The sequence below is a fragment of the Sander lucioperca genome, chromosome 6 (genome assembly GCF_008315115.2).
Source record: "Sander lucioperca isolate FBNREF2018 chromosome 6, SLUC_FBN_1.2, whole genome shotgun sequence".
Taxonomy (NCBI): Eukaryota; Metazoa; Chordata; class Actinopteri; order Perciformes; family Percidae; genus Sander; species Sander lucioperca.
Genome location: NC_050178.1, coordinates 32,388,720 through 32,402,041, shown reverse-complemented (window position 1 = coordinate 32,402,041; position 13,322 = coordinate 32,388,720). Strand labels below are relative to the sequence as shown.

At 41.3% G+C, this 13,322-nt stretch overlaps 2 protein-coding genes and 1 long non-coding RNA gene across 8 annotated transcripts in view; 2 read left to right on the top strand and 1 right to left on the bottom strand.

Moving 5' to 3' along the window:
• srgap2 (SLIT-ROBO Rho GTPase activating protein 2) overlaps positions 1–11,562 on the top strand; it is a 64,063-nt gene extending 52,501 nt beyond the window's left edge. For 2 of the 4 annotated variants that reach the window (XM_031323110.2, XM_031323129.2), the window contains exons 17-23: positions 2,084–2,308; positions 5,084–5,163; positions 5,599–5,797; positions 7,423–7,560; positions 7,831–8,050; positions 8,149–8,259; positions 8,360–11,562. In XM_031323110.2, coding sequence (XP_031178970.1) covers positions 2,084–2,308; positions 5,084–5,163; positions 5,599–5,797; positions 7,423–7,560; positions 7,831–8,050; positions 8,149–8,259; positions 8,360–8,902 — 1,516 coding nt within the window. In that variant the 3' untranslated portion in view covers positions 8,903–11,562. The other 2 variants (XM_031323120.2, XM_036002264.1) reach the window with 2 other exon arrangements.
• LOC116066970 lies at positions 436–11,557 on the bottom strand. The gene is made up of 3 exons (XR_004109085.2): positions 11,546–11,557; positions 5,009–5,017; positions 436–534 (listed from the first exon to the last, which is right to left on the bottom strand). It is a non-coding gene; the product is annotated as an uncharacterized LOC116066970 (long non-coding RNA).
• Positions 11,563–13,161: 1,599 nt separating the features above from the next.
• Positions 13,162–13,322, top strand: part of ikbke (inhibitor of nuclear factor kappa B kinase subunit epsilon) — a 14,376-nt gene continuing 14,215 nt past the window's right edge. Inside the window, exon 1 of one of the 3 annotated variants that reach the window (XM_031323159.2) lies at positions 13,162–13,322. This exon is cut by the window's right edge and continues 218 nt beyond it. The gene's annotated coding sequence lies outside the window, so the exon portion shown is untranslated. The other 2 variants (XM_031323142.2, XM_031323151.2) reach the window with 2 other exon arrangements.

Sequence of the window (13,322 nt, the reverse complement as noted above, 5' to 3'; positions counted from 1 at the left end):
TCCAATTATAAATACTGTATAAAAGAAAAAGAAAAACACTAACAGAACTGAAAGAAAATTGATAACTGTAAATACTGTAAAAGTTTTTTCTGTAGCACACACTACACTAATCTGAATCAATTCGGTCTTCTGGATTTGGCCATAAGTTCTCGTCCACATCACAATGTGTGTTTTCATAGTTCATGCACCTTGGGAAAAAATCTTCTTGAATGTCGAATCCAAGCCTGACATTGGGCAGCAGTGATGTCATCAGACAAAATAAAGAACCATACATATAGTATATTAGGCAAATGTTTCATTGACTATCAGTTATAGTTATTCCAAACTTATGCATGTACTTTGCATGACTGTAGTGTATTTCAATGTGAAACTGGTCTTTCTAGATGTTTTTCTGTACACAGTCAATGTCAGATGTACTTAGAGTTGTGAAAAGATACTTTTTGATGATCTGTTGGTTTATTTGTACTTAAGGTAGTGAAATATTACCACATACTTGTGAGAATAGTACCATAGCGTCAGAAAAAAACTGTAGTACTAGGTTAGTAGTTATGACTTATGACCACTATCTGAAGCTCACAAACAAGGTGAGATGGAAGTAACATGGTAACAGTTAAACATCAAAATGATTATAAATGAATTAAAGAAAACAAACTATACTGATATAAACTTGATCAAAAGTCACACATTAAGAGGCGCATGCCAATATTCTTCAAAAGTTCATATTTATTAAATCCCACGTGCAATTGTGCAAACAGTGAATTTCGCCTCAGGCTTCATTAGGTTTGCTTTACATTATTATCTCACACAATAAATAGTCTCAGCTGAGCAGCCAACTTACATCAATCTTTGTTAATAGCTGTATACTGTAAGCACGTCATAGGGTGAGGGTGAAAAAGACTATTACTCTAACCACTGAGAACAAAATGTATAATCAGCGATGACAGAATAACTCCTCGACCTTTTTAATGCTAATATGTGTCACAAGATGCCAACCTGAAAGTCAATCACTTTCAAATACCCATCACTGTACAAAAACATCTTTCAGTAGACAAAAGTAATAAACAGTTTTCAATCACCATAAAGCAACAAACAAAACAACTATCACTTGCATTGGTCATATAAAAGAGTCTTTCAACAGTTGGAGGAGCATCCTTATGCTCTTCCGATCTGGAACATTTCCCAATACACACTCAATAGTTTCATAAACACCACAATGAGGTTAGAAGGCCTTCATTTGGCCTTCTAACACCCAATCTAAACATCCTTTAACCTTTTGTGGGAAGTCAAGTACAGTCCCTAATGAAAGTCCAAAGGGCAAAGAATATTTCTGCCTCTTCATTATTTAAGGAACTTCCCTCCTTGAGGAATGATTCAATTATCCATTTCAAGTTTATTTGTATAGCCCATACACAATGTCAATGGGTTGACAACACCCACAAACCCAAGCTCTTTAAAAAGATGAGGACAAACTCCGCCAAAAAGCACTGGATGGTAAGGGAGTACTTGAAGAAGCTTTAGTAGAGGCAATTAAAATGAAGTGAGTTGTGTGGTTCAGTATTAGTTGAATATATGTTATTACCCAATATGCATTGGAGTTCAATTTTAGACGCACACACGCACATACGTAGAGAGACACATTCCCTAATAACCATGACGGTAGCAAAGGGGAGTGAAAGACAAAAAGAAAAGGGATGTGGGAGACCTGAAATGTGAGACTCCTGGGTAGATCAAGTGGAGACAGAAGGGGAGCTTCTTCTTTTCCTTAAGTGATTTACGGTCACTCTGATGCTTCTGCTTCTTCTCACAAACTAAAACACACTCACGCCATCAGAGCCTCCATCACCACAGTGTACTAATGAAATAATGTTTTAATGCAGGATTGGGTAGTGTTTACTGTTGGACCTCGTGCAGTCCGCCAGACACAGACATGCATTCACAGCTTATTCACAAGTAGGGGGTAATGTAGGCTGTAAACAACATGTCATGGTTATTTGTGTGCATAGTTAGTTTTGTACATATTATATGTTTAAGGAATAAGGATGAGGTAATGCCTTCTAATGCCACTGCTTTCCCTTCCGCCCAGCCTGTCCCAGTACAGCGAGGAGAACATGATGGACCCCTACAACCTGGCCATCTGTTTCGGCCCCACCCTGATGTCTGTCCCCGAGGGCAACGACCAGGTCTCTTGCCAGGCCCACGTCAACGAGCTCATTAAAACGATCATCATCCACCATAACACCATCTTCCCCGGGCTACAGGATCTACCGGGCCCCATCTACTCCATTCCTGGAGCTGGAGATGACTTCTGGTGAGGGCTAGGGACCAGAGTGTGTATGTGAGGGGAGGTTGATAAGTCATAGTCTATATCCACAACCTTTCACTTCCGGGATTGCTCTGTTGCCGCTGGATATTTCGCTGGATGTCCTTCTTTTCGGCCGAATGTCCGGTACCCTTCCGCTTTCTTTGTGTTGGAATTTTAAACTCCGGTGGATTTATGAGGACTATGGTTAACTGCTCCTCAGATCTCTGCAGGGTAAATCCAGACAGCTAGCTAGACTATCTGGTGAATCTGAGTTTTCTGTTGCAAGACTAAAACAACTTTTGTACATTCACATGTTCCCCTAGGCAATTTTGCAGCGGCACCGGGGCTCAGTGAATGATTGTGATTGGTTTAAAGACATGCCAATAAACCAGAGCACGTTTGTCTCCCATCCCGGAATGCTGTGTGGATTAGCCAGACCCTCCTCCGCAGCGCTGTGGAGGAAGGTCTGGCAATGTGAGACTAGATAAGTCATATAGCACAGGAACTTGAATTGCTAAGGCTAGTAGGACAGCAGGGAATGTCTTGTCCAATTGCTATCTACCTAGAGGAGGCTTGGAGATGATGAGGAGACCAGAGAGATGGGGGGGGCAGATGGTCGATTTAGGGGCACCCGTGGAGTGATGGGAGGCTCAGCTTGTCTGCTCCGCTCAGGGCCTGGGAGCCACGAGGATCAGCTTACCCTCCAGCACACAGGAGATTAAAGTACCGCCTGACCACATCAGCCTGGGAGAGCACAGCACTTACTCACACACACCACAATGCACACAAGGGCCAATTTTACTGTAATGGCAAGCCTCGGCACCAGTTGTTATGATTACTGCCAGTCAGTGCAGTTGTTTGGACTGTAAGTCATGCTGGAGGAGCAGCTCTCAGTCTTAACTGTAGGAAGTGTAGACAAAAAAATATGATCACTCTGGCATATAGTGGGTATTTATATGGTTGTTTGCAGACAGAATTTGACTACTTTTAAGGCCAACAAGATAAGTTAATAAATTGCTAAAGCCACCAGAATTTTACTATAAAATCTACGAAAACCACATTTCATTATGTATATGGATAACTCTACATTGATGGCAGTGTAAAGAATGTTTGGAAGTAAAATTTACAGAAAATATAATTAAACAGTTAATATCAAAAAAAGAAAACGAAGAAGACTGTTTTTGAGAAGACCGTTTTCAGTAACACAATATCTCCTGTCGTATTGCCATAAGTACAGTACTCTACATGATATTATAGCCCAGATTGTTGATAATAACCATATGAACATTCCCCCAAACGGCACAATTTCAGGACAAAGCCAAAATACATGGGAATGGTCTAAATCCATTGACCCACATCATCGTCTCCAACATGGTTGTGAAGTATTTACTCATAATCCTGGCTGTAATAAACAGTCTAATTACATGTTTTAACATTGTTCACACCTAGTATACAAGGATGTTGTAGGCTGTTCTTAAAATATGCAACCATTCATCTTCTGCAATATTCCTAGTTCTTTTTCCTATTTCTACATACAGAAACAGTTTTACATAAAATGTTTTGTTTCCTCTTCTGTCCATTATGTGATGATTAATGTAGATATTCTATATTTCTTTGAATTGTAAACTCCAATTATGGTTCTGAATTATTCTATTTTTATCTAAATTAAAACTGGGCTTTATTTTTTCTGTCATAATGGCCCCTAAAGTGCAAATATCTTAAGTAGTCCTTATTTAATGTATAGTTTTGTTTCAGCTGCTGCAAACATTCCCATATTTTATTGCTGTGCATAATGCTGTTATACCAATTGGAGTCCATTGTTTGAACTTCTGGTCAAGAATGCCCAGGATAAAATGTCTGTCATAGGTGCATATTTATCCATGTAGCTCTCAGTCTCGGCCCCCTAGCAGATGGTTCTGACCGCATAGACTACATGGATAAATATGCACCAAACAAGCCCCTTTGAAATTTTGCTCTTTTCATGAATAAAAAAGTTGGGTGACCCCCCCACCCAGACTAAAAAATGTTGGATGACCCTCCCCTCAGCAGAAAATAAAAAGACATGACCCTCCCCTATTTTCCTCCGGTGGTCCATTCCATAAATACCAAACGGTCCCTAACTTAAAAACTTAATATAAATATATGTGTTTTGGAATATAATGTTCAGCTTCAGCAGCTTTATCTATGTGCTAAAATATACAATGACGATAGTGACAAGTCCATAGCAACCAGTGTTGAATTGGTTATATCCCAGTGTGCTTTGCTGAATGGTCTCAATGTTTTATTGTTTTATTTCATATGAATACTAGTTTACTAGAGGAGTAACTTAGTATTTGAAGTAATGCAGTAATGCATGAAGTGTGCATTTAGTTTCCATGCTTACTGTGTTTCCACAACAATGTTAGTAAGTAAATCTACTGAAATGGCCACCACACCATAACAGAGGAGTGGGATGTGTAAGATGAGAATGCAGAGGTTAACTCCTGTATGTCATGGCTGTAAAAATCAAATGGTATCTGTACTTGTTTGCTAAGTGCAAACTTGCACGCGAGGGGAGGGTCATGCCTTTTTTTCAAATGGTTTTGGAGGGTTATAGGAAAATTATTACTGACGAGGGGAGGGTCACGTCTTTTTAGGTTAGAGGCCACAAAACTCCTCCGGTGGCCCCTTAATTAAATAACCAACAGTCCCTTAGCACACCAATACATTACTGGTCTGATTTGTGTCAGTCGGACTTTTGTCATGTCATCTAACCTCATCTGCTCTCTGTCTCCTCCTCAGTGACAGCCCACACTGTGAGCCCCCCCTTGTGGAAGAGCCTGCGCCTGAAACCGTCTCTGTCAGGCACAACAGCGAAGATGGTGCATAACAAACACACACACACACACACACACACACACACACACACATAAATACATGGAATAGATATACTTTATATACTGTATTTAATGAAGCCTCTTGCCACCAGTTTATAAAATCTCATCTTGCTTTTCTCACCAGTTACTGTGGCTCTAACCGTTTAAACCAGCTCACACCTTCTCCCAGTAACATGTTTATTATGCTGCTTTGTTACTGCTCAGCAATTTTAACATTTGTGCAATCACCAGCAAACACAGCAGCACTAACCTGCTATGCACTAATCTGGCCTTACCCTCTCTTCCACCTCTCTCTCTCTCGCTCTCTCTCTCTCTCTCTCTCTCTCTCTCTCTCTGTGTCTCTCTCTGTCTCTCTCATTTGTTGCTGCCCCCTGCTTCTCTGTCACATCCCTTGTCTGTCCACCATCCTCTGAATCTCAGGCTCCTTGGCTGTTTCAGAGTCTGAACCTTTCGAGGCCATTGCTCGGTTCGACTACTCCGGCCGGACTTGTCGGGAGCTATCGTTCAAGAAGGGCGCATCTCTGCTTCTGTTCCAGCGAGCCTCTGACGACTGGTGGGAGGGACGACATAACGGAGTGGATGGACTGGTACCACACCAGTACATTGTGGTCCAAGACACGTAAGATGTGTTCCAATCGCCAGACTTCATCAAAATATCTGCTTAAGGGACAGAATAGCAAATGAATTAAGACATTTTTCTCATAATTTTTGTCTGTTGTGAATATTGATCATAATATTTTACTCATGGCCTCTTTGTAGAGTTTTGGGAAATGCAAACTCATCATCAGGGTAAACATCAAAGAGCCTTCTTCAAAACACAGTCCACTGGAAATCCCCGTAGCTAAGGAAGTTGCTCTGCTTTGATGCATAGCAGACTGCAAATCACAGCAGATCCATTTCCTTGTAAACTTTCTGTGTTGAGTGGTTTGTTGACATACACAAGTATGATGGTTTTTTTTTACACTTCTGTGGCTATGGCTACAGGACTTTACTTTCTGTGACTCTGCTTATTGTATTCTTGTCAAAAGTCCAGGTTTCCCAAAACTCAGAGGTGGTGAGTAAAGTATCTAGCTCAGTAGTCCTATTAGACAAGAATTTGAGAAGTTCCCTTTAAGTTGCAGCCCCCTTTTTTGGGAGGGGGGGTAAAAAACTTTGTAGTTTTGAAAAACTTTAAAAGCATTGGGCGCCCGGATAGCTCAGTTGGTAGAGCGGGCGTCCATACAGTTGTGCTCATAAGTTTATGAACCCATGCTAAAGTTTACTAAAAAGAGGAATAAAGAAATCATCTTTTGGAAATTGATCTTAATGCCGTAATTTAAAAAAAATGAGGAAAAATCCAACCTTTAAGGGCACCAATTTTCTTTGTGAATGAATAATGTATCTGTAAATAAATAAATGTTCTTCCTTAAAATACAGGGGGCATAAGTAAGTACACCCCTATGTTAAATTCCCATAGAGCCAGTTATTTCATGGATCCAGGATACTATGCATCCTGATAAAGTTCCCTTGGCCTTTGGAATTAAAATAGCCCCACACCATCACATACCCTTCACCATACCTAGAGATTGGCATGGGGTACTTTCCATAAGATCATCTCTCAATGCAAATCAAACCAGCTATTAGGCTAACTGAAATAAAACCATGCATACTTATGCCCACTATATTTTAAGGAAGAACATTTATTTATTTACGATACATTACTCATTCACAAAGAAAATTGGTGTCCTTAAAGGTCGGATTTTTCCTCATTTTGTTTAATTAAGGTCATTAAGATCAATTTCCAAAAGATGATTTTTTATTCCTCTTTTTAGTCAACTTTAGCATGGGTTCATAAACTTATGAGAACAACTGTATATAGAGGTTTACTCCTCGACGCAGCGGGCCCGGGTTCGACTCCGACCTGCGGCCCTTTGCTGCATGTCATTCCCCCTCTGTCTCCCCTTTCATTTCTTCAGCTGTCCTGTCAATAAAGGCCTAAAAATGCCCCCCCCCCCCCAAAAAAAGTTTAAATGGATTAGTGTTTATTATTCATTTAGTACAACTTTATCATGTTCTCATGTTTATCAGTCTACTATTCATCACTACTTGTTCTTAATTAGAAGCCAAGTGGCACTAAAGTAAGCCTTGTGTTTCAGAAGTAATGTATCGGTGAGAGAGTTTTTCCTCTGCTGCCTTGGTACAAGATGGAGGCGGAGCGATGATTTATAACTTATGAACTTATAAACTAAGTTTTGATTGTTTCAGGTCTGACGGGGACAGGGGAAGTCCAAAGCCTGATGTGGACAGCAGGGACCTGCTGGAGGAGAGAGTGTCTACTAGAGGCAATGCTGCCTCTCCTACTGGAGCACACGTGGCTGACATCTACCTGGCCAACCTGAACAAGTGTGTATCAGACTATTTACAGTATATTGTCATTTGCAACTTTAGCTTTTAGTTTATATGAAATGGATCGTATGGAAATCAACTTGGGGCCAAAAGGTGTAGAAGCAAAAAAAAAATGTGAACGTGAGGAACCCACACCATAAAATGAAAGATTTCTTCTTGGTTTCTTCCTTATGATAATAATAATTTGTTGTTGTTGTTTTCAGACTTTTTTTGCCCTGAGTTGGCTGACCCCATGAAAAATAGCAATTAAATATTTGTCTCATTCAGGCTGAGGAAGCGTCCAGAGTCTGGGAGCATCCGAAGAGCGTTCCGGAGCTCAGAAAGCGACAGTACGAGTCCAGGAGCCAGTGGAGGGGGGGGAGGAGGGGTGAGAACTGCGTCTCTTCCTGTTGGTGGGGCTCTGGTGAAAGAAACTGGAGACAAACGACCCGTCAGCGCTCACAGCATCCTCAACTCAGTCACTCGCCACTCCTCTCTCAAGACCAAGGTACTGTAACATCTTACCTTTAACAAATTGATGTTGTAAATGACCTATTTTTGTTTGATTTGGCAAGCATTTAAACGAGGGCATTATGAACATTTTAGGTGGAGAGTCCACAGTTGCGCAAGACGACTACAGCAGGGCGCTCTAAGAGCTTCAGCAACCACAGACCACTGGACCCTGAGGTCATAGCCCAGGTGGAGCACAGCTCACAGGTACAACTTCAGATCAGTCACTAACATCCCCATCTGCTACTTTTGGGTATTTGTATGCACAAGGTTATATTTACTTTTATGTCTGCCTCTCATGTTGCAGGACATTGATGCTGCGATGAGCTCTGCCCTGAGTGAGTTCAGTAAGTTGGAGAGACAGAGCACCTCGAAACATACACACACACCTGACGTGGTCCTGGACACACTTGAGCAGCTGAAAGGTGTGGGTGGTGGAGGAGGAGGAGGAGCCTCGGAGCCCTCCAGTCCACTCCACTCCCGTCTGTTACGGGACTGTGAGGGGGGCTCCTCACATGCCCACCCACTTCAGCGCAGCGCCTCCTCCGCCAGCGACACGCCCTCCTCCTTTCGCCCGGTCAAGAGCCAGCCACGGAGCCCTCTGCCCTCTGCCACATCCCCCTCTCTCTCCTCATCTGTACCTTCCTTTAGAGAGCTGCGCCCCCCAGCAACTAGGCCCAAGCCAGTGGTGTTCCCAAAGAGCGGAGGTGGCAGTCCAGCCATGGGTTCCCCGACCTCTACTGTGCCCCCTACACCTCCTCCTCCACTTACAGGCCACACACACTCTCTCCCTCACACCCCTCCTCCTCCACCTCCACCCCAGTCTAATGACAAATCCTGCCCGGCTTAGGACTTCTCGGTCCGATCCATGATACTGATTCTTACATACTCTTTGATTCTTACAGCTCTTCTACCAGGTGTTTCACAGAAGACCTAACCCACTACTCGTGTAGCATTCAGTTCTTAGTGTCCGGGTGAGTTCTTAAGGCATCATGTTCTCTTTAGAGTGTCAAGAGTTTTTTCCGCCCCTTTACTGGCACCAATGCTTACAGCAGGTATCAGAGGGCGTAGATTAGTGAACTCCCATCAAAGACACTTCTTTTTCTTTTGCCAACGCAGAGATCCAAGGCATCACTGGATTTTGAATTTCTTTTTACAAGGGAACGGGACTCAGGATGGATACTTACAGACCTACAGCTTACATACACTAGTTTGTGATGTTTGGAATTGTGTTTGAGTGGGTGTGCAGGAGTGTTACTTGCCTTTACACGCAGATCTAAGTGTGGAACAAAAAACACTGTTTGATTTTGTATAGTAGACATGACAGTTTTCCTTTTCTTTTTAGTGACCCATGACTAGCGGACTGGAAGGGAGTGTTTGATTCCTGAGAATAGACTGTGAAATGCTAAGCTCTCGCTCTGTGTAGAAATGAAACACACTGACTTGCTGCTTCAGAAGTGGAAGACTGGAGATAAAGGTGGACTTTTGAGATGATGAAAGGAAAGAAAACTGGGCCAAATATCAGTGTATGTCATGTGATCGAGAGCTTTATTTGATCTCTTCCTCCAGTGTTTGATATGTTGGTGATTTATTTTTTTGAATTATTATTACTGTTCAGTACTAGGACAACAACAAGAGCATAGCAGGAGCAGTGCTCTCCAAAACTGTACATGGCCAACAGTAGTTCTAATTACACATATAGCAATACAGATCATGAAAGCTGGTAGTTTGAGGCATTATGCTGCTTCTCTCCTGCAGCCCTATTATGTATGTAGGGGACCACTGAAACCCAGCATTTTTATAGGTAATGTTGGACTGTACACATGCACACACATTCTCTTCAAATGTGTGTGTGTTGGTGTTTTGTGGCAGCTAAACGCCTTTCAGGTTTTCCTTGCATGCTGGGGCCATAGACAGCAGCCATTATGGTGAGCTGGCTGATTGCATCAGTTTATATATCTGCAGTACCAGCCACAGGACAACATCAAACACAGTTACAGCTTGCTTCTTTAACTAATAAACTTCAGACTTAACAGTAAAAAGGGTTATATTATTCTAATGGTGTGTATGTATGTTTAATAATCATGATGATAACTGGAAGCATGGAGCTGAGGATCCTCTTGAGTGTGTTTAGATAGAAGCACAACCAACCACCTCATCCAATGCGTTCTTAAGCAAAGTTTGCTTTTGTTTTACTTTTTGTTCCCAGTTGTTAATTAATGCTCAGAATCTGTAATGGTAAAATGTTGAACTGTGTAGCTGTCTGGGTGTGTGCATGTGTGTGTGTGTGTGTGTGTGTGTGTGTGTGTGTGTGTGTGTGTCTGTGTGAACATGCATGGATGTATAGTATGTATGCACCTCACCCCCCCACCCAGTGCCCACCCATCATAAAGGGATGCCACCCGACAGCAGCTGTCTAGAGACAGACAGGAAAACACTTCTCCCATGTTCTGGAGTACCAGCAGCCTTAGTGCTGAATAAATATGCACTGTGTACATGTGACCAGCTAAAAAGCCTGCAGGTATAGACATATGTTGTCTCATCTTCAGTTACTGCTGTAGCAAAACCAGTAGCGGACCAGCTTCCAAGTAGAAAGAGGACAAGAAAACCCAAATACAAGGACTTAAACTTGTATTTTTTTTATTGTATTATTTGCTAAAATGTACCTTATGTACCCAAAACTAGATCTGAGGATGAATTAAGGAATATGTGAATCATTTTGCAAACACTGACTTCAAAAGTGGACAGGATCGTTCAGGGTAAACTGAATCCCTTTTTGTTGTAGTTCACCTTTTTGAAACTGTATTGAACTAATTTCACTGAGGCGTCCTCATATTCCCCTCTCTCACACCTTTCCCCTTCTCCCAGAAATACAGCCCATACTGCATTCCTGTATGCTCTCTACCAGGTAATGAATTATACTTGTTAAGGTTTATTTTTTATCTCTGTATACTGTTTGTGTATTACCTGGTGTATTTGTGTTGCTCTTACCTCATCATGACAACTGGAGGGACTGTGACTGTGTGTGTTTGTGGTGAGAAAGGAACTCATCTAATGAACACACACTCTCACACATACAGACATGCATGTGGTTGGTTGGTGTGTTATGTCCCGGCTGTGCTGTTAAGGGGAGCTGGGACCCTCTTCGATCTCAAATCAATCAGTGGCACTTGAACAAATTGGCTTGCGTGTGGACTAACTGTGTGGGGATGATTTGTCAGAATTGAATATTGTTAAATATGCATTTTAGTGTCCATTTGAAAACAGCAGAACTAAAAAAAAAGACTGTAATGTCAAATCTATTTATAGTTGTCTCTGTATTACTGGAGAATCCTGTGTTCCGATGTACTTTGTATATACAATGTTGTACATTACAGAGGTACACTCTTTTTTGGTACAATATTGTACAGTAATAGCAATAGTAGTTTAATCGAATAGGCCTTATATAATTCTATGTGTAGTTCTTGTAGTAGATCTGTTTTTTTTAATAAACATTGCTTGCTATAAAGATTCTTGAATTATTTGACGTTTGTAACAATCAAATTTAATTTCAGAAAATCATCCATGAAAATATTAATAGAATAATGATAGAATACATTGAAATATGTGTCTATTCCAAGTACAGTACAGTAAATGAAACATGATGTAAGAGACCAAAAATATACAGCAAGAAGAAACTAGTAAATCACCAATTGAGGGGTTTCAATGGCCTATTGGTTACAAAACTTGCATAAAAGCTACGTAGGCAAGAAAAGCCTCAAATCAAACCGAGGTTAAAGGGGTACTCCAGTGGTTTAGTATTACACTTCCATAAAGTTTGGACACTCGCAAGAGCCAGACTTAAAAAAAATAAATAAATAAATCAGCCAAAAGTGAAACAGCAGAAAGGGGAAGACATGCAGGAAATTGTCACAAGTCGGATTCGATCTCTGGACTTCTGCAACGATGCATAAATCTCTCAGTACACGTGTGCCTGCTCTACCACTGAACCAACCCAGCCACTAGTAGCTTTCTTACCCTGTAAATGCTTACTTCTTACAAACTTCACACCTCTAGTTTGTAATGCAGGCTTTGTGGTTAAAAAATGTTAAGCCTTAAACCCAGTCCGAAAACCCAAATTACATCATTGGGTTATTTTTTTTCAAACTTTGGAAAACTCCCACCACAGCCACAGAAGATATTACTTAGGCTGAGTACTACTCATCATGTAGAGCAGCTTGTAGAACATGCAAAGCCTGTCAGGCAACTAAAATGTGACATGCAGACAAACAGGTAGACTAGACACATAGCCTACTGCACAGTTCCTGCGTATTCGACCAGAAAGTGAACATGGAAAGAAAGGTCACATACTAAACCATATATGAAGAATAAATAATATGAACCTACATTATCATTTTACTCACTGTAATTAAGACAATAAACTTCGTAAATTGCGTGGTTGCAATATTACAATGAGTTCCAATCTGTAGCAGTCTATTAAAAAGGATGCAGACACACTGACGTGGGGAATACAATTGACTGATATTAAGTATATTTTACAGATAGAGTATGTGAATTTGTCTCTCTCAGGAGAGAAACAGACTGCACTGATCCAGAGACAAATCCTGGAGACATTAATGGAACAACAGAGAGGACAGCACTCATAGTGACTCTACAGGGACAATGGGAACACAATCACTTGCACATTCATAAAGGTGAAAACACATCTGGGTAAATATCTGAACTCCGACAAGCCAGTTCAGGGCCAGATGCCCTTAAATGTATCTTAGGAAAACAACTGTTTATGTTTGTTGATATGCTGACTGGCCTTTCGCATACAGTGGAATAGTAGTGTGAACCATTGTACTGTTAGTTTCCATGTAAAATTGTGCCAAACATGGGACCCTGACCCTGCATGCTGCTCATAGTTCCCCAGTCTCTTCTTTTCAGGGCAAAACTTATCTGAAGTAAAAACTAGGAAGAAAATGATTCCATCAGATTCATCAGGATGCCTCAGTATAATGTGACTTATGTAATAACTGTATTTCGGTTAGTGCAACACAGACGGAAGTTTAGGCAGAAAATGAAACCGTCAAGTTTGCACTTCGTTTATTTCCGCCTTCATTTATGACTAGAGTCTAGAGACCATCCCATCGTAAATCAGTCACCGTATTGCAGTGATGCAAGCTGCTACCTTCGATGAATCTAGGAAACTCGTTAACTCTAGGAAGCAGAAGGTTCTCCCGAACCGAAACGTTAACGTTAGCAACCTGTTCAGAAAGCAGCCATTC